General features: G+C 40.6%; 4 protein-coding genes and 1 pseudogene across 4 annotated transcripts; all 5 read left to right on the forward strand.

Moving 5' to 3' along the window:
* The first annotated feature begins 5,684 nt into the window (after nt 1-5,684).
* LOC146638823 (protocadherin gamma-A11-like) lies at nt 5,685-10,107 on the forward strand. Its single transcript, XM_085364940.1, has 2 exons — nt 5,685-8,072; nt 10,045-10,107. The coding sequence occupies exons 1-2, from the start codon at nt 5,685-5,687 to the stop codon at nt 10,105-10,107; spliced, it is 2,451 nt and encodes an 816-aa protein (XP_085221066.1).
* A 61-nt stretch (nt 10,108-10,168) lies between these two features.
* LOC146638824 (protocadherin gamma-A11 pseudogene) lies at nt 10,169-12,666 on the forward strand (annotated as a pseudogene).
* Nucleotides 12,667-15,258: 2,592 nt separating this feature from the next.
* On the forward strand, nt 15,259-17,673 carry LOC146638825 (protocadherin gamma-A12-like). Its single transcript, XM_085364951.1, has one exon. It carries the CDS (start codon nt 15,259-15,261, stop codon nt 17,671-17,673), a length of 2,415 nt encoding a protein of 804 aa, XP_085221077.1.
* Nucleotides 17,674-21,459: 3,786 nt separating this feature from the next.
* Nucleotides 21,460-25,250, forward strand: LOC146638826 (protocadherin gamma-A11-like). Its single transcript, XM_085364957.1, has 2 exons — nt 21,460-23,838; nt 25,218-25,250. The coding sequence occupies exons 1-2, from the start codon at nt 21,460-21,462 to the stop codon at nt 25,248-25,250; spliced, it is 2,412 nt and encodes an 803-aa protein (XP_085221083.1).
* Nucleotides 25,251-25,494: 244 nt separating this feature from the next.
* Nucleotides 25,495-27,891, forward strand: LOC146638827 (protocadherin gamma-A11-like). Its single transcript, XM_085364967.1, has one exon. It carries the CDS (start codon nt 25,495-25,497, stop codon nt 27,889-27,891), a length of 2,397 nt encoding a protein of 798 aa, XP_085221093.1.
* Nucleotides 27,892-27,912: the final 21 nt, after the last annotated feature.

A 27,912-nucleotide genomic window follows, 5' to 3' on the forward strand; every position in this document is an offset into this window, starting at 1 on the left:
GGGCTGCATAGTTTTCATAAAATGCATAGTTCAGAATAGCTATAATTGTACCAGATGGTTGCATTCAGTTAAGTTGGACTAGACTGTAATACAAACCGTTCAGTTTGTCAACAATAAAACTGAGTGTGAGACTTTGTTATTAGATAAAATGAATATTGATTAAGTTTACCTTTATGTACAGAATCTGAATATCGCAAAATATTTTTAAAAAATTGCAATAATATCGTATCGTGGGATGTATGGTGATTCCCACCTCTAATTGACACAGAAAAGAAGTGCACTTTATACAGACAGAGAGGTGCTAAACCTACTAAAGTGACTGTGGGTGCTTCAGTGAGAGTATGCCATTCCATGTGGGAAAAGGAGAGCCACAATACACCAAGCCGCTGGAGGTACAGCAGCAGATGGGTGAGAGTTCTTTCATCCTCGGCGATGGGAGAAGATGGAATGCAGCGCATCTCTCACTCGTCCCAGAGAACTCAACACACACAAAGAGCTGATACAGAGGCGGAAAACATCAGCTCAGCACAGACAGCTACACGTCCCACCCTGCAGAGGGACAGACAACCACCAAGATGGAAAAAAGACTTTGTTATGAAATAGGTAAAAAGAAAGGAGAAATATGCAGATGTGAGAAATGACTGAATGGAAAGTGCATTTGAGTTTCATTACCTCTCTTTAATTCCAGCTGTGACTTCTGATAAGCTGAGAAGAAGGCACACGGTTGTTCCTTTTGATTCAGGGTTGATCTGGGGCACGTTTACTTTGCCATTACAGTTCTTTTATCAGGATATATATAATACTGTTCTGAAGTTACTAATTGCCTCAAAAGTAAAAGGCTGTCGAATGTTTCATGTTGTGCTGCAAGGGAGAGAGTATTATTTGAGAAAAGGGGGGATGTTGTGTTTACAAGGTTCTATAATAAAGGAAGAAAATTAGCACATGCTGTTACCCTGTCAGACCAGGGGGGCCGCTAATGAGGCTGGGTAAGAGAGAGGGGAGAAGAAGAAAGTAGAGAGAGGTAAAAAAGATGGAGTGCTGCTGTAAAGCCTGAAATAAAGTGTTTAACCCAGACTTGGCCTCCGCTACCTGATTACAAACTCAACAGATATATAGACTTATATATAGAAATACTGTTTACATTTGAAACAACCATGTGGTGAAATTTCTTATTTTGGCATTCAAAGGTCATTATGAATACAACAGTGCTATTTAGGGAACTTGCACAGCCTGAGGGATTGACAGAGAAATGTAACAAAAACATAACTATGAGAAAGTGAATGAGCTGCTTTCTTTTTTTTTTTTGTACCGAAGCTAGAATATAAAGTAATGAGTGGATATGGTAGAAAAACTGGTACACTGAGTTTAACTCTAGTAAGCAGTATGAAAGACAGTCACAGGGCATACTTGTGACATCCAGAAGCAAGAACAGAAAAAAAAACCCCAATGAACAGGTGAATTGGTCATGTACTGCACAAACTGAAACTGCCATATGATACCAGAGAGGCTTACTGTCTGCTGTCCTTTGTTATAACCTTAAATACTGTTAAAGGGGAACTTGGGGAGTGTTGGGGAGTTCTATTTTCATAAAAAGCTACAAAAAATGATTCATTGTTGGCTTGTAGAAAACTATAAATCTGAAAAAAACAAATCTGTCAGAAAATATTTTTGTACAAAACTCATCACAAGGTTGGTTGGTGAAAGATATTGTGCTGTTAATTAAAGGAAAATAAGCTTTTTCTTTTTAAAACCTCCATGAGTCAAATGAGCATCATGGTATAGAGGTTAAAGTTAAGATCTTTAGAAATGTATTTTGTCTTTAATTTTTCTTAGCTTTCAATAATTCATATTTTACTTTTCTTCTCTTCAGGACACTGACATTTTGGAACCAGTGTTGAACGGTGCATCAGTTGCCATCCTCACCATCCTGCAAGATGACGATGCCGATACGTCTGTGCGAGAACATGCTGTTGTGTTGGAAGGGGACATCGTGCTACATAACATTCCAGACCTCTCTACTGCCTTGGCATACCTCTTTGGCCTTCTGTATGCCCTCAACATTGATTATCCAAAGCAGATGAGTTATACCTTTGAAGCAATTCAGGGCATCTTTTTTGAACTCGGTGGCTCTCGATGCTCACAGCGCATAAGGTCTCTAAAAACAAAGCTTTTGCTGTGACTGTTAATGGGGAAGCCAGACATGAGTTTAACTTGTTCTTAAACATGTTCAAGTGCATTGTAGAGTCATGTAAAAAAAAAAACCAGTAGTTCAACCCCTTTCCCTCTATATAATCGTTCACCTGTTACAAAGAGTTGCATATTTAGTGTTTGAACTGTTAAAATTAATTAGGAATAAGTGAAGGAAAGAGGGAGGAAAGGAAGAAGGGAGAAAAGAAGGAACAGTCAAAACAGAATGGTTCATTTTGACCTGGTCGGTCAATATGAAGTTGAAGTGGATAAGGGATTATTTGAAATGTAAATATTAGTCAGATGAATCTGTATTATTGAGAATCTATGGTGAAATTTTGTCTTGTAGGATTTTAAAAGATTTGTTATAGTGTTTTTCACTCCACCTGAAGTATGGAACTGGTATTTTACCTGATAGTTCGCTGTTCATTGATGGTAACATTTCTAATAACTTTTGACTTCTGTAGTTCATCATAGTAAGCCCATGTAAAATGTCGATGTCTGGGTACATAGGCAATTGTTTGTTGCACTACCCTATTTAGTGTGCAATAGTTAAGTTAAGCTTTTACAGGACAGTCAGGGTGTGAACGTGAATGACTAAGCTGCTGGACACTTTTCTTTTTTTCTGGACTCTGGAATTTTAATGTCTCTGCTGGGGTGCTCAAAGCACCCTAAAGAAACTGGCAACACGTTTTTTTCTGTTTGTTTGCTTTTTTACAGAAATTCACCCCACTGCCCATGACCTTCTGAAATATACTGAAAGCACTGTTGAAAAAAAAAATAAGTTTTTACATAACATTCAGTTGTGCTTTGTTTTATTCTATATCTGTTTGAGTGTTTTTTCAAGTACGATAACAGCATACATTTTTCTTTATTTATATTGGTAAATTTTCAACTCACTGGAGTAAGAATTGTATGATTATTCAACAAGAATATCTGCGTTTGGTGAATTTAGGAATACATGGCCTTGGAGGGAATAATTGTATGTTAATTCAACAGGAATATCTTTGTTTGGTGAAGGCAGAAATACATGGCATTGAAACCAGAATTTCTTTGTTAGACTTACAGGATTATCCTAATTAGGTGAACAAGTAGATCCAAGTTGGCAGAACATGAAAATATTAGTTAAGTCAACTACAGTTGGCAGAAGTTGAGAAAACTCAAAAATCTCTTGCATCATGTTGCCTTGAAATTTTAAGTTTTCTCAACTTTTTCTTTTTTACAGTGTGGACTTAGAAAGTGAGTAAGGTTGCCAGACTCATCTTTACTTAAAACTTATGTAGCTGCTAACACCAGAATTTAAGATTCAAAGAAAATATTTTTTTGACCCTCAATAAGCAACATTAAGCAATAATTTTGAATAAAATGCAGTAAAATATATAAAATCAAGGGTTTATTTATCCAAATACTTAATGTTTGGGGAAAATGTGTCTGGTATAAACTAAATTTATATCAATCAAAGTTTATTTGATCAGATTCCATTAAATTTAACTTTTGTTTTAACTAAATATATATCTTTTTTTTTATTTAAATGACTTATTTTTATGACTTAGAATCTGTTCAAAGGAGGATACAAAAGGGAGCACAGAAAGGAGGCAAACAAAAAGGTTGCAACAAAAGGTTATTTCATTGAACTTATGGATGACAGAAAAAAGTCACCGAGGGGGAGAAGAATGAGTCCAAACAAGAGTCCAGTGAAGGTGATTCAAACAGAAGAACAATGCAAATCCGGAAAGAGAACAGTTGGACAAAGACAGTGGCAGGAAGTAAAATGAGCTAAAACATCTCATATTTATTGAATTTATTTTTGCCTCCTCATCACCTCTTTCCTCCATCCTGTGATTACTCTTAGTACACCATGACAAACAATGTTTCAGTTCCTGAAATGCATGTGGAAGACAGAAGAGAGGAGGCATTCATGCATCCATTTGCAAAGTGTTTTGCACTGGATACCAGGAGTGTATAAAATAGGTGTGACACACAACTGAAATAGACAATCCATGATGGAAGGAGGACTCTTCATACTACTGCTTCTTTGTATTCAAAAGTAGTTTCAGTTATTTGACCTCAGATCAAAGTTTTCTCCTTGAATCTTTGTGTGTATGTGTGTCTCTGTTAAAGCTGTAGTATCTACTCCTTTCTCATTGTCTCACTTTGTGGCTCCTTCTGCTCACATATCTAGTGCGAGGGACCTAAATAAGAGAAGATGCACAAGCGCAATCGAGAATGCAAAAAGTAAGAAATAAGAAAGGGGTAGATTGAAAGGTTAACCTAAATACTAAAGACAAAATAGTTCGCATCACCCTTTAATTGAGTCCATAGTGCTATCTAGTATTCAAAGGAATCTTCAGACTCTCCAAAGGCAATTTCAGTGCTGTCAGAGTTTAGTTTTCTGTTTTTAAATTTACTAGATGACAACTAGTATTTAGGGGAAGGAGGAAGAAGAAATGTTTTGGTGTGGTGAAGCTGACATGGCATTAGAAGCAGCTCAGAGAATTGTTTCACACACTGTTTTCTGTAGAAAGAGAGACAGAGCGAGCAAATCTCATTTCTCATTATGGAACCTGGCATTCTGTAACAGCTAAGGGCCCCAACTGGGACAAAGTGTAAATTCAGAAAAAGCAGTACTGATATTTTTATAGTGTCAGTGGCTGCCAGTGCTACTTGCTACTCAGCACGCTGCTGTCTCTGTCCATGGTCCTGAAACAACTAGGCACATTTTTTTTTTTCTTCTTCTAAATGTGTTTTTATCTCTGATATTACTACTTCCACTCGGTTCTATTACGCAAGTCCTTTGCTGTTCCTGCTTGTAGTAATAATCGTTTAATATTTTAAATGTTCATTCAATCAAGTCATGTGAACACTTTATTAAAAAATGGAAATGGAAAAGTAGAATTCCTTAAGCACATCATACATATCTTTTACCAGAAGATTTTTACTATAAATATATTACCTAGATTACATTTCAGGAACACAATATGATTTCATAGATTTCTCAAGAGTTAACACTTGTAACAAAATGATTCAAAGTGAGCACATTTTGCACATGATTGTCTCCGGATCTGTAATCAGTCAAACCTACAGAATAGAGAGAGCTGTAACGGTGGTGCTGAAACGTTTAGTTTTGCGCCATAATTAAAACTTAATATTTGACACCATAATGTATGCGATGCTCATCAATGATAAAATAGCATTCCGAGGAAGATTTGTTTTTCGTATGATAAATAAATATGGGTTTAGAGACTCTTGATATGATGACATGTAAGTGTAACTAGATAGAAACAACTCTTGGTGCCGCTGTGGGCTAGCACAAAAGCAGCACATCTCCACCCACTATTACTGCATAAATATCAGTTATAGTTGTTCAGAGGAATCCGCTCGTTGCACGAATTCTATTTTGTTTCCATCCTTTAAGAAATCTTTAATGTTTTTTGGAATAATACTTTGTTTTTGTACACAGCAATTTCTTCTCCTTCTTACGGGTCTTTTGTCCCATGATGGCAGACGGCAAAAGATTTCCGGCGGTAGACCCGATCTTCTGCTTTGCTTGCTTTGTTGTAACACTGCAGCTCGCTTACGGAGATCTGAGCTATTCTTTTCCCGAGGAGATGAAACGAGACTCCGTGATTGGAAATATAGCCAAGGATCTTGGTTTTGATCTGATGACTTTATCTTCCCGGAAAGCTCGTGTTGATTTTGAGGGATCTCGTAAAAGCTACTGTAATATTAATCTGAGAACGGGGGATCTGATCACATTGGAGAGAATCGACAGAGAAAGCCTTTGTGCCAAGAAACCTTCATGTGTTGTGCAAGTGGATCTGGTGTTAGAAAATCCGTTAGAGCTTCATCGTGTAAGTCTTCATATACAAGACGTGAACGACAACTCGCCAAAATTCAAAAAGAATTTGATTGAGATGGAAATAAGCGAGTCGGCAGACAGAGGTAACCGCTTCTCAATAGAGCAGGCCCGTGACGCAGATATAGGTCAAAATGCTGTGCAAAGGTACGAGCTTCAAAAGAACGACAACTTTATTCTGGCTGTTGACAGCAACAAGGTTGAACTGGTACTGGAAAACACTCTTGATAGAGAGAAACAAAGCGAGATGAATTTACTTCTCACAGCTTTGGACGGTGGATCTCCTCAGAGATCCGGTTCCGTAGTCATACGCGTCACTGTGCTGGATGCCAATGATAACGCCCCAGTGTTCAGCCAGGCCGTTTATAAAGCCAGTCTGCCTGAAAACTGTCCTTTAGATACAACAGTGATTAAAGTCAGTGCGACAGACGCAGACGAAAGACTGAACGGAGATGTAACGTATGACTTAAGTCACGTGTCTGACGACGACATAAATGTATTTTCAATTGATCCTAAAACGGGAGAAATTAAAGTAACTGCTGTGATTGACTTTGAAGACAGAAATTCTTTTGAAATGAGAGCAGAAGCGAAAGATGGTTTAGGTCTAACTTCTTACGCCAAAGTGTTAATAGATGTGACTGATGTAAATGATAATGCACCAGGGATATTTGTAAAATCACTCACTAACCCCACACCGGAGAACGTGCCAACTGGTACAGAGGTGGGCATTATTAATGTTCAGGACAGAGACTCCGGGAATAACGGGCAGGTCCACTGTTCGATCCAGCAGGGTGTCCCCTTTAAGTTGGTTCCTTCTATTAAAAACTATTATTCTCTGGTGACCACAGGACAACTGGACCGCGAACTAGTGTCTGATTACAACATTACAATCACTGCCACTGACGAGGGCTCTCCACCTCTGTCCTCTTCTAAAAGTGTTCAGTTATCTGTAGCTGATATCAACGACAACTCACCTGTGTTTGATAAGCAGTCATACAGCGCATATGTGAGTGAGAATAACAAACCTGGCTCCACTTTATGTTCCGTTAGTGCTCGAGACCCCGACTGGAGACAGAACGGTACAGTGGTTTATTCTCTGTTAGCTAGTGAGGTGAACGGTGCCCCGGTGTCCTCGTATCTGTCTGTGAACGGAGACACGGGTGTGATCCACGCTGTGAGGTCGTTTGATTATGAACAGTTTAGGAGCTTCAAAGTCCACGTGATGGCCAGAGACAACGGTTCTCCTCCTCTCAGCAGCAACGTGACCGTGAGTGTGTTCATCTCAGATATGAATGACAACTCTCCTCAGATTCTGTATCCCTCCCCAGAGGGCAATTCCTTCATGACCGAGCTGGTCCCCAAAGCTGCACACGGAGGCTCTCTGGTGTCCAAAGTGATCGCGGTGGACGCGGACTCCGGACAGAACGCCTGGCTGTCCTATCAAATAGTCAAATCCACTGATCCGGGACTTTTTACCATTGGTGTCCACAGCGGAGAGATCAGGACACAGCGGGACATTTCTGAATCTGACAGCATGAAACAGAACCTTGTAGTGGCAGTGAAAGATAACGGACAGCCCTCTCTGTCTGCCACCTGTTCCATGTATTTACTTATTTCTGATAACTTGGCTGAGGTGCCAGAACTGAAGGATCTGTCTTATAATGAGAGCAATTCCAAACTGACCTCTTATCTGATCATCGCGCTGGTGTCTGTGTCCACATTTTTTCTGACTTTCATTATCATCATCCTGGGTTTGAGGTTTTGTCGCAGGAGAAAGCCCAGACTGTTATTTGACGGAGCAGTTGCCATCCCCAGCGGTTATCTTCCTCCTAATTACGCAGATGTTGATGGCACAGGAACTTTATGCAGCACTTACAACTATGACGCGTACCTGACCACAGGTTCAAGAACCAGTGACTTTAAGTTTGTGACATCGTATAATGACAACACGCTGCCTGCTGACCAGACTCTGAAGAAAAGTCCATCAGACTTTGCTGATCCGTTTGAAGTTGTGGAGGCTTTTGATGAGGTAGGGATGCTCAGAACCTTTCCATTTAAGTTAACCGTCTTTAATATTTCTCTGGCTACATTGTTCTTTCACGAATTACAATCTAAGAGGCATCGTTACACGGTCAATCGAAGTTGTTTGTCGCAACACGAGGGTATGAAACAGTGTATTTAGTGTTTGCCCCTTAAATTCACTATTCCCACAATAGTTATGGCAGGAAAAAATTCCCACCATCGCCAGCTAGGTAATTTCACTCAACGAAATAACTAAAAGCACCAGTAAGGCGCACAGGTTCGTTCCACTAAAGATGTGGCAGGAGACAAAGTTCCGAAATTCGGAAATGCACCCTTAGTATTCTAAAACAAAGCAATACCCCCCCCCCCCCTCCCCACCACACACAAACAAAAACAAAACAAAACAAACAAAACAAAACAAAGCTAGTTTTTAAATTTCTATACATTCAACCATGGGGGTGGCGTTAATGCTTTAATGTAACTTTACACCAAGGAATCCTATAATAGGCTACATTAACGTAACAACAGTTCTAGCGAAATAAATTAAACGATTCTTGGTGAAATAAATATAATTGCAACATTAACCTTACATCAGACATGTACAGAAACTTACATAAATTAAAATAATTAAGGTCTCAATTAGGATGTTGAACACGGTCGCAGCTGAAGTGGCAGAGCGATGAGCGAAGCACCGCTGACGCAAACAATACCAGTGAACAAATCATAACATAACAAAAAAAAGAAATAAAGCAGCATAAACGAGAACCAAAGAGAAGTACAAAACGGAGAAACACAACAGCGAGGCATCCTGAAGAGAGGCAGCAGCTTTCATATATGAAAAGTGGCATATTACATTTAATAAATCGGCAATTTAAATGCAAAGCCGAACCCAGAGGACAGGTTAGCTAATACATACCAGGCCCACTGAACTACTCCACCTAGACAGGAGAGGAGCGCTTCCCGACCCAACAGCAACAGATGACACAACATGCCAGCAATTTCTACCTTGCAAACAGTTCGAGGCAGAGAATAGTTTATGTCCAAAACTACCAATATTGAGAAGAGCGCGATACATACCTCTTCTGTTGTATCATGCTCCCCTGGGGGGTGGAATGGTTAACTGTGGTTAACTTAATACCCCAGCACAAAAAGGAGACGCCACAAGTAAGAGGCTTCTGGACTGATGGAACATTTTTACAAGACTTTGCCACGTTTAATCGATGGTAAGGTCTTAGGAAGTGTAATTAAAAACGGGCTATTGTCTCTGTGTCAGCCCAGGCATGGTTTTCGCTTCATGACTATGAATGGACGGATTATCATCATCATCATTATTATTATTATTATTATTATTATTATTATTGTTACATACTCTTGAAACAGTTGGCCCTAACAAGATAAAATGTAAAAACAGCTCTGTGTGGCACTGAAAGGCTCTTCTGGTGTTCTCGCGCAGCCCAGTAGGAAAATGTATTTTTGTGTCTCGGTTATTCAGAACGCATTTCTGTTATATTAATTATTTTCATATGTAACAAAATGTATAATGTATTGTAACTCATCCAAATGCCCTGACGCACTTTAGGACAATGTGTTCTTTTACTGTTAAAAATGTACAGTGTTTATACACTCAAAGTTATGTTGGCCCTCTCTTTTGGAGATTTAAACATTTCGCAATAATAATGTTTAGGAATACGGTTTATGCAAACTTTTACCTAGCAAAAGCAAAGGCATTATATGTATAAGTTACAATCCAAATCTCGTTTACACGGACAGGCATACGGTATACCTGTGAAGTGAAGACCTTCATCCTGTGCTTAGTCTATTATATTGCAGAAATCACACGGAAGTTTTAAGCTGATAATCACAGGTAATTTAAATATGATGAATTGCTGCCACAATCCGGATTTAAATTGCGAAAATATTTCAATACGTTCTGGTGTGAAGATGATAAAGTAACTCGTGGTGTCGCCCTTGTCTAACAGAAAATAATCTCTCGCCACTCCACCCACTATTGCATCGAAATCAGTTGTAAAGTGTCTGGATAATCTGGTAAAATCCCGGATAGAGATGTCGCAAATTGTTACCAAATAACCGAACATTTAGTTGTCTTGGTCCGACCTTCTTTTTTGTGCTGCACAGTACATTTTCTTTGAAATTGACGGTCGATTTTTGTCAAGATGCGGGACAAAGGATTTTCAGCGCAAGGCCCGATCTTCTGCATTTCTTCCATTTTTGTAACACTGCACCTCGTTTGTGGAGATCTGAGCTATTCCTTTCCCGAGGAGATTAAACGAGACTCAGCAATTGGAAATATAGCAAAGGATCTCGGTTTTGATTTGAGGACTTTATCTTCCCGGAAGGCTCGTGTTACTTTTGAGGGCACTCATAAGCGTTACTGTGATATTAATATGAGAACGGGGGATCTGATCACATTGGAGAGAATCGACAGAGAAAGCCTTTGTGCCAAGAAACCTTCATGTGTTGTGCAAGTGGATCTGGTGTTAGAAAATCCGTTAGAGCTTCATCGTGTAAGTCTTCATATACAAGACGTGAACGACAACTCGCCAAAATTCAAAAAGAATTTGATTGAGATGGAAATACGCGAGTCGGCAGACAGAGGTAACCGCTTCTCAATAGAGCAAGCCCGTGACGCAGATATAGGTCAAAATGCTGTGCAAAGGTACGAGCTTCAAAAGAACGACAACTTTATTCTGGCTGTTGACAGCAACAAGGTTGAACTCGTACTGGAAAACACTCTTGATAGAGAGAAACAAAGCGAGATGAATTTACTTCTCACAGCTTTGGACGGTGGATCTCCTCAGAGATCCGGTTCCGTAGTCATACGCGTCACTGTGCTGGATGCCAATGATAATGCCCCAGTGTTCAGCCAGGCCGTTTATAAAGCCAGTCTGCCTGAAAACTGTCCTTTAGATACACCAGTGATTAAAGTCAGTGCCACAGACGGAGACGAAGGAGTGAACGGAGATGTAACGTATGACTTAAGTCACGTGTCTGACGACGACATAAATGTATTTTCAATTGATCCTAAAACGGGAGAAATTAAAGTAACTGCTGTGATTGACTTTGAAGACAGAAATTCTTTTGAAATGAGAGCAGAAGCGAAAGATGGTTTAGGTCTAACTTCTTACGCCAAAGTGTTAATAGATGTGACTGATGTAAATGATAATGCACCAGTTATATATCTAAATTCAGTGTCTAACCCCACACCGGAGAACGTGCCAACTGGTACAGAGGTGGGCATTATTAATGTTCAGGACAGAGACGCTGGGAATAACGGGCAGGTCCACTGTTCGATCCAGCAGGGTGTCCCCTTTAAGTTGGTTCCTTCTATTAAAAACTATTATTCTCTGGTGACCACAGGACAATTGGACCGCGAACTAGTGTCCAATTACAACATTACAATCACTGCCACTGACGAGGGCTCTCCACCTCTGTCCTCTTCTAAAAGTGTTCAGTTATCTGTAGCTGATATCAACGACAACCCACCTGTGTTTGATGAGCAGTCGTACAGTGCATATGTGAGTGAGAATAACAAACCTGGCTCCACTTTATGTTCCGTTAGTGCTCGAGACCCCGACTGGAGACAGAACGGTACAGTGGTTTATTCTCTGTTAGCTAGTGAGGTGAACGGTGCCCCGGTGTCCTCCTATCTGTCTGTGAACGGAGACACGGGTGTGATCCACGCTGTGAGGTCGTTTGATTATGAACAGTTTAGGAGCTTCAAAGTCCACGTGATGGCCAGAGACAACGGTTCTCCTCCTCTCAGCAGCAACGTGACCGTGAGTGTGTTCATCTCAGATGTGAATGACAACTCTCCTCAGATCCTGTACCCCTCCCCGGAGGGCAACTCCTTCATGACCGAGCTGGTCCCCAAAGCTGCACACGGAGGCTCTCTGGTGTCCAAAGTGATCGCGGTGGACGCAGACTCCGGACAGAACGCCTGGCTGTCCTATCAAATAGTCAAATCCACAGATCCGGGACTTTTTACCATTGGTGTCCACAGCGGAGAGATCAGGACACACCGGGACATTTCTGAATCTGACAGCATGAAACAGAACCTTGTAGTGGCAGTGAAAGATAACGGACAGCCCTCTCTGTCTGCCACCTGTTCCATGTATTTACTTATTTCTGATAACTTGGCTGAGGTGCCAGAACTGAAGGATCTGTCTTATAATGAGAGCAATTCCAAACTGACCTCTTATCTGATCATCGCGCTGGTGTCTGTGTCCACGTTTTTTCTGACTTTCATCATCATCATCCTGGGTTTGAGGTTTTGTCGCAGGAGAAAGCCCAGACTGTTGTTTGATGGAGCAGTTGCCATCCCCAGCGGTTATCTCCCTCCTAATTACGCAGATGTTGATGGCACAGGAACTTTACGCAGCACTTACAATTATGATGCATACCTGACCACAGGTTCTAGAACCAGTGACTTTAAGTTTGTGACATCATACAATGACAACACGCTGCCTGCTGACCAGACTCTGAAGAAAAGTCCATCAGACTTTGCTGATCCGTTTGAAGACATCACAACATCCTCTGAGGTAGAAAAACGCAACTTCTTTCCCACATATATAAACATATAAACCTAGACTTAGAACTTTTATTGTCATTGTCCAGTTTCTTGCACAACAAAATTAGGTAGGAAGACCACAAAGTGCAACAAGTAAAGAAAACAATGTACAAAGAAAAAAAGCAATATCTATCTATCTATCTATCTATCTATCTATCTATCTATCTATCTATCTATCTATCTATCTATCTATCTATCTATCTATCTATCTATCTATAATTTTTTTCCACCAACTGTGTTCAGGAAACCATAGTTTTAAGTTTATATTTTTGAGTGAAAACAGTCACATTTAACTATTCCACTGGCTCAACATAAAACTGCCTTTCAGGGTCTGAGACAACAGCAACATCAAAGTTCCTATCAGAACTCAATCAGTATAGACAACAGTAGTGACCTGTCAAGAAACAAATATACAAAAATAAAACAAATTGTTCTTTGGAACCCATAATTCACAGTTCAACTGACAAAAAAGTACAATGTAAACTTTCATTTTAACTTTTTAAGGGAGAACATCATGAACTCACTTTGATTTCTCTACACAGCCGAAGTACACACACAGGAATCACACAGAAAGTGATCTCCCCTCTGAATCAAACAGAAAAATAAAAAGTTGTGCAAAGTGAACAACAGTGTAAACTTAACAACTCTGAAATCTGTTAGGACACTGTCATTACTCACACCAACCCGCTCTTCAATCCTGCTCACAGCAGGTAACCCTTGAACATACACCCGTCGCACGTTCAGAATTCTACAAAAATCATCACAAACACGGAGTCATCGCATAATAAACTTAGTTTCCTAGGCTAATTACCGTCTCCGACAACACCGACGACAATATTTTGCAGTATTTTACACTTTTCTAGCACATTTACCTCACGTGTAGATAGCCGCGCAAACTTTTGCAGCCTCTAACTCTCTAGTGTTCCCGCTTGCAGCGTGACGCAAACCTGAGTACAAGCATGGTCTGGCTTAAGGTGGCTCTTAAAGGGACGGTGTACCCCCAAAACGCAAGGTCTAATCATCACCATGACAACTCTACAAACAGACTGTTAAAACACAATCACCTCTTCTTAAACCTTTTTTATGTGTAGTGTTAGTTCTCTTGGCTACAGTTTCCCCTGCTACGTGTCAACGTCCTAGGTAACCCCCTGCACATCCACCATTCCCCTAAATTTGGTGGCATAGAGAACCATACCAGCTAAGACATGGGAGACTACATCTGGACTTCAAAAGTCAACTCCCAGCCCATTGTTCCTTCAGTGGTGCTAGTTTCAGTCATTATGCAACAGTCATTAAGAACAACAACTGAGTGTTTAAGAAAAAAATGGGGCCATTTTAGCATTAATTAAACCCACAGACAAATAACTCAATTTATTTTCCAAGTAATCTAACAGTTTTTGGCTTTGCTAACATAACTGAATTTGGGATGAATTTGAACTGGGATTTATGAGCAACAGGTGAACACATGCAATTGAAACAGATATTTTACTTGCAGGAAATGGACCTCTGAATAGCTACACAGAAATTCCAACAACAAAAAAAATCTAATTATTTCCAATAATTCGTTTTTTAAAAATAAAATAACATTTGTAACATTTCTAATTTAAAAATATATTAAATGAAAATAATTTGCTTTTCATTCAAGCAAAACGACATTTCAACATGACACTGAAACTTTTGAGCAGTGGCATTGAGCGCCAATGACATTTTGTTTAAAGAAAAGTGGAAAAGTGTATTTAGAGTGCAGCAGTAGCCTGCTCATTCTTTTATAATGTCGTTTCCAGGTCTCGACAGGGTCAACTGGTGCACTTTTTAGGCAATGTGATGGAAACAAAGCTTCAGTTTCGGATGCAGCCTTGCAGTAGTTAGCTTTGGGTAGAGTTTTAAAAATAAATTAGTCTTTACAGTAGTTATCTCTCATTGATTTTAGGAGACAACATTGCCCAATAACCATGCCAAATCTTACAGTACCTGTTCATGGTCCTGAAATACGATCCAGGGTTTCTTGGAGTAACTGGATCTGGAGACTTGTTTGGTATCTCCGAAATTCCATGTGAATTTCAATAATCAAAACTGTAGGTTTGTGTAATTCAGTTACCTCAGCTTATTGTCTCAAAAAGGAGAACCTTAGAACTTTTGTGTATTACAAAAATGTAAAATAAATTCAAGAATGTTAGGGTTTGTTGAGGCTCAAACAGTATACATTTGAGGGTAACAAACCAAATATCATTTTAAATGACTGTTATGGCATGACATCGGCATCTTACTCAGGCACAGTTAGCAAGGAATGCTTAATGTGTTTTAAATAATATTCACAACTGTTAAATATGGCCGAGAGCGGTCTTGGAGTGATTTACTTTTTTGTGAATAATTGAATACTAAGGAGATTAAAAGGTGACTCGTGGTGTCGCTGTTGACTAACGGAAAATAAACGCTTGCCACTCCACCCACTCCACTTACTGATTAGATATCAAATGCAGACTGCTGGAAAAACGCATATATCCGAACCTTCAGGACCCCGTACCTTGCTGTAAAGCTGTAAGGATTGCTGTGTATTTTGGAATAGATTTCACTTTGCAACTGTGGACAGTATAATTGCTGCAAGATGGGCTCTTTTCGAGTCAGGGTGGGAGACAAAGGATTTTCAATACCAGGGCCGATCTTCTTTGCCTCCTTTATTATAACGCTGCGCATCGCTCATGGAGATCTAAGTTATAATATTCAAGAGGAGATGAAACGAGACTCCGTGCTTGGAAATATAGCTAAGGATCTTGGGCTTGATCTGAGGACTTTGTCTTCCCGAAAGGCTCGCATTGATTTTGATGGATCTCGTAAGCGTTACTGTGACATTAATCTGAGAACGGGAGATTTGATCACATCGGAGAGAGTCGACAGAGAAAGCCTTTGTGGCAAGAAACCTTCATGTGTTGTGCAAGTGGATCTGGTGTTACAAAATCCTTTGGACCTCCATCGTGTAAGTGTTCATATTCAAGATGTGAATGACAACTCGCCAAAATTCAGAGAAAATTTGATTGAGATGGAAATAAGCGAGTCAACCGAGAAGGGTAGCCGCTTCTCAATAGAGCAGGCCCATGACGCAGATATAGGTCAAAATGCTGTGCAAAGGTACGAGCTTCAAAAGAACGACATCTTTATTCTGGCTGCTGACAGCAATAAGGTTGAACTCGTACTAGAGAATAAACTTGATCGAGAGAGACAAAAAGAAATGAATTTACTTCTCACAGCTTTGGACGGTGGATCTCCTCAGAGATCCGGCACCGTAGTCATACACGTCACTGTGGTTGATGCCAATGATAACGCCCCAGTGTTCAGCCAGGCCGTTTATAAAGCCAGTCTGCCTGAAAATTCTCCTTTAGATACACCAGTGATTAAAGTCAGTGCGACAGACGCAGACGAAGGAGTGAATGGAGATGTAACGTATGACTTAGGGCACATATCTGATGATAATATGAATGTGTTTACTATTGAACACAAAACGGGAGAAATTAGAGTAACTGGTGTAATTGACTATGAAGACAGAAGCTCTTTTGAAATCCCAGTGCAAGCCAAGGATGGTTTAGGACTAAAATCATATGCCAAAGTTATAATAGAGATTACTGACATAAACGACAATGCACCAGCAGTTTCTCTGGAATCGGTGTCTAACTCCATTCCTGAAAACGTGTCGCCTGGTACAGAGGTGGGCATTATTAACGTGCAGGACAGAGACGCTGAGAATAACGGGCAGGTCCGCTGTTCGATCCAGCAGGGTGTCCCCTTTAAGTTGGTTCCTTCTATTAAAAACTATTATTCTCTGGTGACCACAGGACAACTGGACCGTGAACTACTGTCTGATTACAACATTACAATCACTGCCACTGACGAGGGCTCTCCACCTCTGTCCTCTTCTAAAAGTGTTCAGTTATCTGTAGCTGATATCAACGACAACCCACCTGTGTTCGAGGAACAGTCGTACAGCGCATATGTGAGTGAGAATAACAAACCTGGCTCCACTTTATGTTCCGTTAGTGCTCGAGACCCCGACTGGAGACAGAACGGTACAGTGGTTTATTCTCTGTTAGCTGGTGAGGTGAACGGTGCCCCGGTGTCCTCCTATCTGTCTGTGAACGGAGACACGGGTGTGATCCACGCTGTGAGGTCGTTTGATTATGAACAGTTCAGGAGTTTTAAAGTCCACGTGATGGCCAGAGACAACGGTTCTCCTCCACTCAGCAGCAACGTGACCGTGAGTGTGTTCATCTCAGATGTGAATGACAACTCTCCTCAGATCCTGTATCCCTCCCTGGAGGGCAACTCCTTCATGACCGAGCTGGTCCCCAAAGCTGCACACGGAGGCTCTCTGGTGTCCAAAGTGATCGCGGTGGACGCGGACTCTGGACAGAACGCCTGGCTGTCCTATCAAATAGTCAAATCCACTGATCCGGGACTTTTTACTATTGGTGTCCACAGCGGAGAGATCAGGACACAGCGGGACATTTCTGAATCTGACAGCATGAAACAGAACCTTGTAGTGGCAGTGAAAGATAACGGACAGCCCTCTCTGTCTGCCACCTGTTCCATGTATTTACTTATTTCTGATAACTTGGCTGAGGTACCAGAACTGAAGGATCTGTCTTATAATGAGAGCAATTCCAAACTGACCTCTTATCTGATCATCGCGCTGGTGTCTGTGTCCACGTTTTTTCTGACTTTCATTATCATCATCCTGGGTTTGAGGTTTTGTCGCAGGAGAAAGCCCAGACTGTTGTTTGACGGAGCAGTTGCCATCCCCAGCGGTTATCTCCCTCCTAATTACGCAGATGTTGATGGCACAGGAACTTTACGCAGCACTTACAATTATGACGCGTACCTGACCACAGGTTCAAGAACCAGTGACTTTAAGTTTGTGACATCATACAATGACAACACGCTGCCTGCTGACCAGACTCTGAAGAAAAGTCCATCAGACTTTGCTGATCCATTTGAAGATCTCGATACTTCAATAGAGGTAGGATTCTGAAATAACCGGGTTATCAAAATTGCAGTGTTTTGTGTCTTTAAGTTTTTACATTTATAGTATTGTCTTTGATAAGTAGAACCTGAGGCTTCTTGTTATTTACAGGGTCTTTCCTATAGTACCTCCCCTTTCTTGCATTTTTTTGTGTGTTTGTGTATGAATTTAAATTTTTTTCAAAATAACGCCTTTCATCATATTACAAACAAAGTCAATCTTGGGGGGTTGCTTATAGCGAAACGTAGCTATTAATATTAAACTGGAACGTAACCAACTTCCTTTTATTTCCAACCCGAAACTTTCAGTGTATTTTTTTAGACTCTTCTGACGACGAGTCAAGTTTCACTCTGATTTCTGGTCAGCTTTTACAACACTGCAAAGTACCTCGAAATAAACAACGGCATTAAATTAACAAGTAATGATTAGTAAATTGATGATACACTTTGTCGCATAAACCATCTGATTTACTGATGGCGGCACCAGTACTGTTAATGATCTTTCACATGAAAGACGAACAAAGGTCCTATACTCAAGATTTACTTATTAGTTCATGTAATTTCGAAAGTCCCCGTGTTAATTTTGTGGTGAAGTGGTTAACGCATTCGTTGTTTAAGGAACGGATCCCTCCTATTTTTAAAGAGGCACAGAGGGGAAACCCCGGGCTTGCGCTAGGAAGTGCATCCGACGTCAAATCAAAACGTTTAGCCGCCTACGGTAGCGATAGTCGGGGAAGTAAGTGACCAGTCGAAGGGACGTTCTGTGAGTAAATCACAATTATGTTTAATGGGTATTATTATCATCATCAATGTAGCATTAAAATGACTAAATCACTTTTTAAACTACCGAAACAATAGCTGTCAGATATTCATCACTTCCTGCTGTCAGTATTGATAATCTCATTTCTTGTGCTCAATTCTTTGTCATCTCATGTACATCCACATTGTACCTCGGTATACATTAGTGTTACCGCATGTTATAATGTTGTTCTCAAAGGTGTGTTGACAGTCTGTTGGATGGTGAGCGCTACATGTTTATTTCTATCCCATTGTGGCGCCAGAGAAGGAAACTGACAATGTAACTAAACTGATAACGCCACCTGGTGTTGGAGTTGCACCCCAGGAAATTTCACATTAACCAGTGCAAAGGTTTTATCAGTTACAAAGACACACGGGCTTGTTATTGACAAAGAAGAGGCGTGGCAAGTCATTGTCAATAGGTTTGTTTAATGCATTATCTGAATAATGTGGAGATACAAAGACAACAGCAAATTTAGTGGCAGGACTTCCAATACCACTGTACCTTTAACTAAAACATCACTACCAGACATGGCTTAAAACTACAAGACTCACTGTGTTGCTCCAAGTAAAATAGCAGCTCAACAAAAAGCCAATTAATATAGTTAAATACAGGTCACTTTGGGAGGCAACCTACAGGGAGTAGTGCCCAAGGACTGCCACCAGTTACTCACTCGTCACCTCGCATTGCAGTTGTCACTGCAACTAAAGGCGCTTTATAATCGTATCCCGGCGTTTACACTCGCATGCATAAGAGGCAACCTGACCAAATGTGCCTAGCCCCCCAGCAAGCGTCCGTCTCTAAACCTAAAGTGAAATAAACCTATAGTGAAATAAACCGATAAAGCAAGCAAGAAATAGGGAACTACTCAGTGAAAAATAAACAGAAGAGGAGTGTATGCATCTACATATAAAACCTTTAAAATACCACAGAAATGCAGCATCAGGCGCACCCACGCTTGGCCCCAACAAAGTGCGGTGTGGCACAAACGGCACAGGACAAGATTAAACATGATAAAACAAAGCAAAGTTAAAACAAAACAAGGCACTAGAGGACACTGAAAACAACAACGAGAAATAACAAGACTCAACAAGATGGCAGCAGGGTACCTATAATAAGAGAAAAGAACAGTTATCCTTGGTCCACGCTATTATTAACTAAACTGCAGACTTCATACGAGGATCCTACTAACCACTCGACTGAATTTGATCTGCAACGTTAAGATCAGGCTGTGATCGTCACCATATATGGGAGAAATGAGTACCAAACGCTAAATCAGTGAATAGGCCACAGCTGCTCCTCATAGCTAACCTCTGATTAGATCGCTAGGGTACCATTAAATGTTCACGCTGCGTTCACAGACACCATGTAGGAACAAAACATCTTCTACAAAATCTAACCCACTACACTAACATGAAACTTAAAACCAACAAACATACGGATTTGTTAGGTGGTTGTCAAATGCCAGCGAGCTCATTAATACTGGTTAGCTACTAACATTTGCAGCACTGACTCTGTAAAAATGAATAGGTGTCGTGTGTTCCCGGTGAGACTGTTGTAGTCCACAACTCATGGATGACATTAAGAAAGAAGTTCAGTTTCAAATTCAAAGAAGTGCAGTGTTGATTGACTTGTACTTTACTTTGATATTTCCTTTGCTGCTTGGATATGGAACGCCAGGACTGACATAATAAATTAATTATACTATTAAATAATTAATTAAATGTGGCAATAATTATTTAATTAATTAAATGTGTCAAAAATATTTATTTAATTAATTATTTCCAATTGTAATTAATTACTGCCACATTTAATCAATTATTTAATGGTATAATTAATTTATTATGTCAGTCCTGGCGTTCCATACTTGGACAAGTAGTACTTTGTTTGCTTTTAGTCTCAGATAAAGAAATACCATATGAAGCTTGTACAACGCAGTGTATTGTTGCAGATTTCATAAAGGTACTGTCTTGTCTTCATGGTTATGAATAGCTGGAGTTTAGCCATTAAGAGATTTCCCTTTCAACGCTTCATGTTGTTTGTGTTCAAAGTGGTGTCATCACTTCAGCATTTAAAAAGTCAAACATAACACCAAGTTCACATATAGATGTCCGACCGCGTGCGTGCGTTTCCGTTTTAAGTTACACGACCTCAGGTTTATCTCGTGACCTCCCGAACGGTGTTGAGCATATGTTATAAAGCTGTGAGTCAATGTACAAAAATGCATGTAATGTGTTTAATTATAGTCACGTCCATCAGCAGTAAGATGACACTTGTACATCGATGCATCATTCTAATAATGTCTACTCTAGTATAAGGACCGACTTTCCGCAAAAAGACTATGTCTACTTCTGATTTGTTGCTTATCTATATTTTAATGAACGTAGTTGCTATTAATCGGAAATAAATGATTGAAATTGCCATTTCAATTGCTTTTTTCTAACTGTGTGTGTGTGCGACTGTTGCAGCATTTGTCTTTTCTGTATAAAAACGGTCTAAGTATTTTCTCTGCCGCTGTCCATGGTTCTGAGCCTTGTCATTTGTATTCTGTAGCTATAATTGCTGATATTTCATGTACTGTTTAGTTTATTTTCATTATAATATACCGAGAACATAATTCGCTATTCCAATTTAGTGTATCGACAGGAGTAAACACTACCTTCATGCGATTTCTTTCTTTCTTTCTTTCTTTCTTTCTTTCTTTCTTTCTTTCTTTCTTTCTTTCTTTCTTTCTTTTTTGACTTGAAGTTTTATTCAAACGCGGATGTGAAGTTAAAAAGACACATGGTGTCACTGTTGGCTGGAAGAAAAAGAACATGCAGCACTCCACCCATCATGAATTCAGTTTTTTTTTTTTCATTTATCAGAAACGCTAAATCCTGGGACATAGTTCTGTATAAACTGGTGTGGACTATTGGATTTCTGACTGATTTGGGATACATATGTTGTTTCGCTCTAAATAGCCAGATAAACAAGCGGAAGACGTTTCATTTCAGGATGAGAGACAAAGGATTTTCAGGCCCGATCTATTGCCTTGCTACGTTTATTGTAACGATGCGCCTCGTAAGCGGGGATCTGAGTTATTCTTTTGCCGAAGAGATGAAACGCGACTTCGTTATTGGAAATATAGCTAAGGATCTCGGTATTGACCGTGGAAGTTTTTCTTCACGACAGGCCCGTGTTGATTTTGAAGGATTTCGTAAAATGTATTGCGACATTAACATTAGTACTGGGGATTTTACTACGATGGACAGAATTGACAGAGAGAACCTTTGTGGCAAGAAACCTTCCTGTGTGTTAAAAGCATATCTAGTTTTGGAAAATCCGTTGGAGCTTCATCGTGTTAGTCTTCATATTCAAGACATAAATGACAACTCTCCACAATTCAAAGATCATTTAATTGAAATGGAAATAAGCGAGTTAGCAGAAAGGGGAAGTCGATTTCCAATAGAGCAGGCCCATGACGCAGATATAGGTCAAAATGCTGTGCAAAGGTACATCTTACAAAAGAACAACCATTTCATTTTATCAGTTGACAACAACAACGTCGATCTTGTACTGGAAAATAAACTCGATCGAGAAAAGCAAAAGGAGATTAATTTACTCATCACAGCTTTGGACGGTGGATCTCCTCAGAGATCAGGTACCGTAGTCATACACGTCACTGTGCTGGATGCTAATGATAACGCCCCAGTGTTCAGCCAGGCCGTTTATAAAGCCAGTCTGCCTGAAAACTGTCCTTTAGATACAGCAGTGATTAAAGTCAGTGCCACAGATGCAGACGAAGGAGTGAATGGAGATGTAACGTATGACTTCGGTCATATATCTGACAGCGATGATAAAGTTTTCTCTATTAATCCTAAAACTGGAGAAATTAAAGTGTGTGGTTTGATTGACTATGAAGAAAAAAGTTCTTTTGAAATGAAAGTGCAGGCTAAAGATGGTTTAGGGTTAACATCTTATGCCAAAGTTATAATAGATGTTATTGATAATAATGACAACTCGCCAGATATATACCTGAAGTCACTGTCAAATCCCATTCACGAGAATGTGCCACCTGGTACAGAGGTGGGAATCATTAACGTGCAGGACAAAGACTCTGAGAATAACGGGCAGGTCCGCTGCTCCATCCAGCAGGGTGTCCCCTTTAAGTTGGTTCCGTCTATTAAAAACTATTATTCTCTGGTGACCACTGGACAACTAGACCGCGAACTAGTGTCTGATTACAACATTACAATCACTGCCACTGACGAGGGCTCTCCACCTCTGTCCTCTTCTAAAAGTGTTCAGTTATCTGTAGCTGACATCAACGACAACCCACCTGTGTTTGAGGAACAATCGTACAGCGCATCTGTGAGTGAGAATAACAAACCTGGCTCCACTTTATGTTCCGTTAGTGCTCGAGACCCCGACTGGAGACAGAACGGTACAGTGGTTTATTCTCTGTTAGCTAGTGAGGTGAACGGTGCCCCGGTGTCCTCCTATCTGTCTGTGAACGGAGACACGGGTGTGATCCACTCTGTGAGGTCGTTTGATTATGAACAGTTCAAGAGTTTTAAAGTCCACGTGATGGCCAGAGACAACGGTTCTCCTCCCCTCAGCAGCAACGTGACCGTGAGTGTGTTCATCTCAGATGTGAATGACAACTCTCCTCAGATCCTGTACCCCTCCCCGGAGGGCAACTCCTTCATGACCGAGCTGGTCCCCAAAGCTGCACACGGAGGCTCTCTGGTGTCCAAAGTGATCGCGGTGGACGCAGACTCCGGACAGAACGCCTGGCTGTCCTATCATATATTCAAATCCACTGATCCGGGACTTTTTACCATTGGTGTCCACAGCGGAGAGATCAGGACACAGCGGGACATTTCTGAATCTGACAGCATGAAACAGAACCTTGTAGTGGCAGTGAAAGATAACGGACAGCCCTCTCTGTCTGCCACCTGTTCCATGTATTTACTTATTTCTGATAACTTGGCTGAGGTGCCGGAACTGAAGGATCTGTCTTTTAATGAGAGCAATTCCAAACTGACGTCTTATCTGATCATCGCGCTGGTGTCTATCTCCACGTTTTTTCTGACTTTCATCATCATCATCCTGGGTTTGAGATTTTGTCGCAGGAGAAAGCCCAGACTGTTATTTGACGGAGCAGTTGCCATCCCCAGCGGTTATCTCCCTCCTAATTACGCAGATGTTGATGGCACAGGAACTTTACGCAGCACTTACAATTATGATGCATACCTGACCACAGGTTCTAGAACCAGTGACTTTAAGTTTGTGACATCGTACAATGACAACACGCTGCCTGCTGACCAGACTCTGAAGAAAAGTCCATCAGACTTTGCTGATCCATTTGACACTCTGGGTCAATCTATTGAGGTAAGACACTCACAAATCTTTCCTCTGGTTCCTACACTTTTTGTTGTGTTTCTTTTTGTTTTTTAAAAAAAATATTTGTAAGACCGTTGTTTATGTCTTTATCTTGCACAGGTAGTATTGTCGTTTACCATGAATTGCTTATCATATGATGAAAACTTTCATTCAGAAATACCTTACGGCATGTTGATCTCGACTATTTTTCTTTTTTCTTTACTTATCGTGTAACTTACATCTTAGTTTGTTATTTGCGGGTGCTATTTTTCGTAATTTTGTATATTGTTGTTACGTGTTTTTCTGGGTCCTTGTGGCAAAAAGATTTAATGAAATAACTAATTCTTTAGCAAACTATACAGTATAAAACAATGCGGACTTATGCCATGGTTAACTTATTGTAATTGTTTGCTTTTATCAAAATAACTAATTCACACTATTGAAGAGCACGTGGCTGCGCGTATAGCAGAAACACATTTTGTATCTTTGCGTGGTTGGTCCTGCCAAATCTCAAATTAACTTTCTTTGGTGCTGAAATATTCCTCAGGGCCCCAGAGACCCACTCACTGTAATTGTTCTCTCTCTCCCCCTCTCTCTGTCTCCCTGTCTTTCCCTCTCTCGCGCGCGCACTCTCTCTATAGTTGTGCTCTTTCATTTAAATCGACGTCATTTCTAGTAATTGTCTGCGACCATTGATATTATTAATAATATTGATAATAATTATAATAGACATTCGTGTTGTCACTTACTGAATTCTTTTTATTTTTGCCGAGCTCAGCTCTGAATATGAAGTAGTCAGGTATACCATTTTACATTGAGTGATTGTTAACCTGGTATTAGCGTAGGTAAAACAGTCTTAACAGAATTTTCTGTCAGGTTTATCTATGTGACCTTCAAAATAATAGCAATATCTACATAAAACAGTTTGTTTTTTCATTTCTTCTTCCTTTCACAACGATGAAGAAACATTAGCTTAATTGTATCTAGAACGTTCGGCCCGCAAATCAAATGCTCTTCAGTTCAGTTGTGTTCTGTGAACGAAGAACACAAGATGTGTTATATGATGAGCCTGTGTATAGGTTATGTGCCTGAGGTAAACGAATGACATTTTATCACATGTGTGTAGACATTTCTTGTTTGCCACTATATACACTCGTTAATTGTTTGTAGTTACAAACTGATTATAAAATGGTTACTGGGGAGGTACTTGTTACTGTTCTTCATGCACAAGTGCTATGATGTTAATTGTCATCAGTAAATCGTGAAACACTATTTTTTTTCTTTTAGTTAGCGATTTCTCGTAGTTTTGGTGTTTTCAATTAGCTTGTGTTTTGAAACACCAATTCAACGTTTATTTAACGATAAGTGAACATGACTTGTGTTTTCAGACATCGACAAACATATTTAATCACCTAGTGTGAGGATAAAAGGCAACTCGTGGTGTCGCTGTTGGCTGATAGCACACTGACACACACACCACTCCACCCACTGCTACTACACAGATGTCGACTGTAATTCCCTGAGAACCAGTTACGTTTGCAGACATGTTTCTCCGTGTTTCATCGTGATATTACACTTTGGATTGTTGAATCGTTTACGAATCACGTTGTTGTTTTTGCTCTGGAAAGTGCATCAGAAGCACTGCGGTCACGTTTTTGTATCAGGATGGGAGACAAAGGATTTTCAGGGTTAAGACTGATTCTCCGGTCTGCTTTGTTTGTTGTAACGCTGCGCCTGGTTTATGGGGACCTGAGTTACTCTATTCCAGAAGAAATGAAACGAGACTATGTCATTGGAAACGTCGCGAAGGACCTCAGTGTTAATTTTGGAACCTTAGCTTCACGACAAGCCCGTGTTGATTTTGAAGGATCTCGGAAAAGGTACTGTGAAATTAATATGAGAACCGGAGATTTGATCACATCGGAGAGAATTGACAGGGAAAGCCTTTGCGGGAAGAAACCTTCTTGTGTTCTAAAAGTAGATCTGGTGTTAGAAAATCCTTTGGAGCTTCACCATGTAAGTCTGCATATTCAAGATGTGAACGACAATGCACCGCAATTTAACGAAAATTTGATAAGAATGGAAATAAGGGAGTCAGCAGAGAAGGGTAACCGCTTCTCAATTGAAGAGGCCCATGACGCAGATATTGGTCAAAATGATGTGCAAAGATACAGCCTACATAAGAACGACAACTTTATTCTGGCTGTTGATAGCAATAGAGTTGAACTTGTACTACAGAATAAACTTGATCGAGAGAAACAAAAGGAGATTAATTTACTCCTCACAGCTTTGGACGGTGGATCTCCTCAGAGATCCGGTACCGTAGCCATACACGTCACTGTGCTGGATGCTAATGATAACGCCCCAGAGTTCAGCCAGGCCGTTTATAAAGCCAGTCTGCCTGAAAACTCTCCTTTAGATACAACAGTGATTAAAGTCAGTGCCACAGATGCAGACGAAGGAGTGAATGGAGATGTAGCATATCAGTTTGGCCATGTGTCTGACAACGACATAAATGTATTTTCCATTGATTCCAAAACGGGAGAAATTAAAGTAACTGGTGTAATTGACTATGAAGAAAGAAGTTTTTTTGAAATGAGGGTAAAAGCCAAAGATGGTTTAGGACTAACATCTTATGCTAGAGTTTTAATAGATGTGACTGATGTAAATGATAATACACCATTTATATACCTGAAGACACTGTCAAATCCCATACCTGAGAATGTGCCACCTGGTACAGAGGTGGGCATCATTAACGTGCAGGACAGAGACTCTGAATATAATGGACAGGTCCGCTGCTCCATTCAGCAGGGTGTCCCCTTTAAGTTGGTTCCTTCTATTAAAAACTATTATTCTCTGGTGACCACAGGGAAACTGGACCGTGAACTAGTGTCTGATTACAACATTACAATCACTGCCACTGACGAGGGCTCTCCACCTCTGTCCTCTTCTAAAAGTGTTCAGTTATCTGTAGCTGACATCAATGACAACCCACCTGTGTTTGATAAGCAGTCGTACAGCGCATATGTGAGTGAGAATAACAAACCTGGCTCCACTTTATGTTCCGTTAGTGCTCGAGACCCCGACTGGAGACAGAACGGTACAGTGGTTTATTCTCTGTTAGCTGGTGAGGTGAACGGTGCCCCGGTGTCCTCCTATCTGTCTGTGAACGGAGACACGGGTGTGATCCATGCTGTGAGGTCGTTTGATTATGAACAGTTCAGGAGTTTTAAAGTCCACGTGATGGCCAGAGACAACGGTTCTCCTCCACTCAGCAGCAACGTGACCGTGAGTGTGTTCATCTCAGATGTGAATGACAACTCTCCTCAGATCCTGTATCCCTCCCTGGAGGGCAACTCCTTCATGACCGAGCTGGTCCCCAAAGCTGCACACGGAGGCTCTCTGGTGTCCAAAGTGATCGCGGTGGACGCGGACTCCGGACAGAACGCCTGGCTGTCCTATCATATATTCAAATCCACTGATCCGGGACTTTTTACCATTGGTGTCCACAGCGGAGAGATCAGGACACAGCGAGACATTTCTGAATCTGACAGCATGAAACAGAACCTTGTAGTGGCAGTGAAAGATAACGGACAGCCCTCTCTGTCTGCCACCTGTTCCATGTATTTACTAATTTCTGATAACTTGGCTGAGGTGCCAGAACTGAAAGATCTGTCTTATGATGAGAAGAATTCCAAACTGACCTCTTATCTGATCATCGCGCTGGTGTCTATGTCTACGTTTTTTCTGACTTTCATCATCATCATCCTGGGTTTGAGGTTTTGTCGCAGGAGAAAGCCCAGACTGTTGTTTGATGGAGCAGTTGCCATCCCCAGTGGTTATCTCCCTCCTAATTACGCAGATGTTGATGGCACAGGAACTTTACGCAGCACTTACAATTATGATGCATACCTGACCACAGGTTCAAGAACCAGTGACTTTAAGTTTGTGACATCATACAATGACAACACGCTGCCTGCTGACCAGACTCTGAAGAAAAGTCCATCAGACTTTGCTGATGCGTTTGAAGATCTCGAAACTCCAATAGAGGTAGGATGCTGAAATAACTGGGTTATCAAAATC

This window comes from Diplotaxodon limnothrissa, linkage group LG2 (assembly GCF_057381915.1).
Source record: "Diplotaxodon limnothrissa isolate DT_005_m linkage group LG2, D_limnothrissa_male_GT1.1, whole genome shotgun sequence".
Lineage (NCBI taxonomy): Eukaryota > Metazoa > Chordata > Actinopteri > Cichliformes > Cichlidae > Diplotaxodon > Diplotaxodon limnothrissa.

Bases quoted from the DNA above. Each gene is read 5' to 3' on its own strand.
- LOC146638823 (XM_085364940.1), top strand. From the start codon at position 5,685: ATGGCAGACGGCAAAAGATTTCCGGCGGTAGACCCGATCTTCTGCTTT. The intron at 8,073-10,044 runs GTAGGGATGCTC...CTTGTCTAACAG, and splicing joins TTGTGGAGGCTTTTGATGAG to AAAATAATCTCTCGCCACTC.
- LOC146638827 (XM_085364967.1), top strand. From the start codon at position 25,495: ATGGGAGACAAAGGATTTTCAGGGTTAAGACTGATTCTCCGGTCTGCT.
- LOC146638826 (XM_085364957.1), top strand. From the start codon at position 21,460: ATGAGAGACAAAGGATTTTCAGGCCCGATCTATTGCCTTGCTACGTTT. The intron at 23,839-25,217 runs GTAAGACACTCA...TTGTGTTTTCAG, and splicing joins CTCTGGGTCAATCTATTGAG to ACATCGACAAACATATTTAA.
- LOC146638825 (XM_085364951.1), top strand. From the start codon at position 15,259: ATGGGCTCTTTTCGAGTCAGGGTGGGAGACAAAGGATTTTCAATACCA.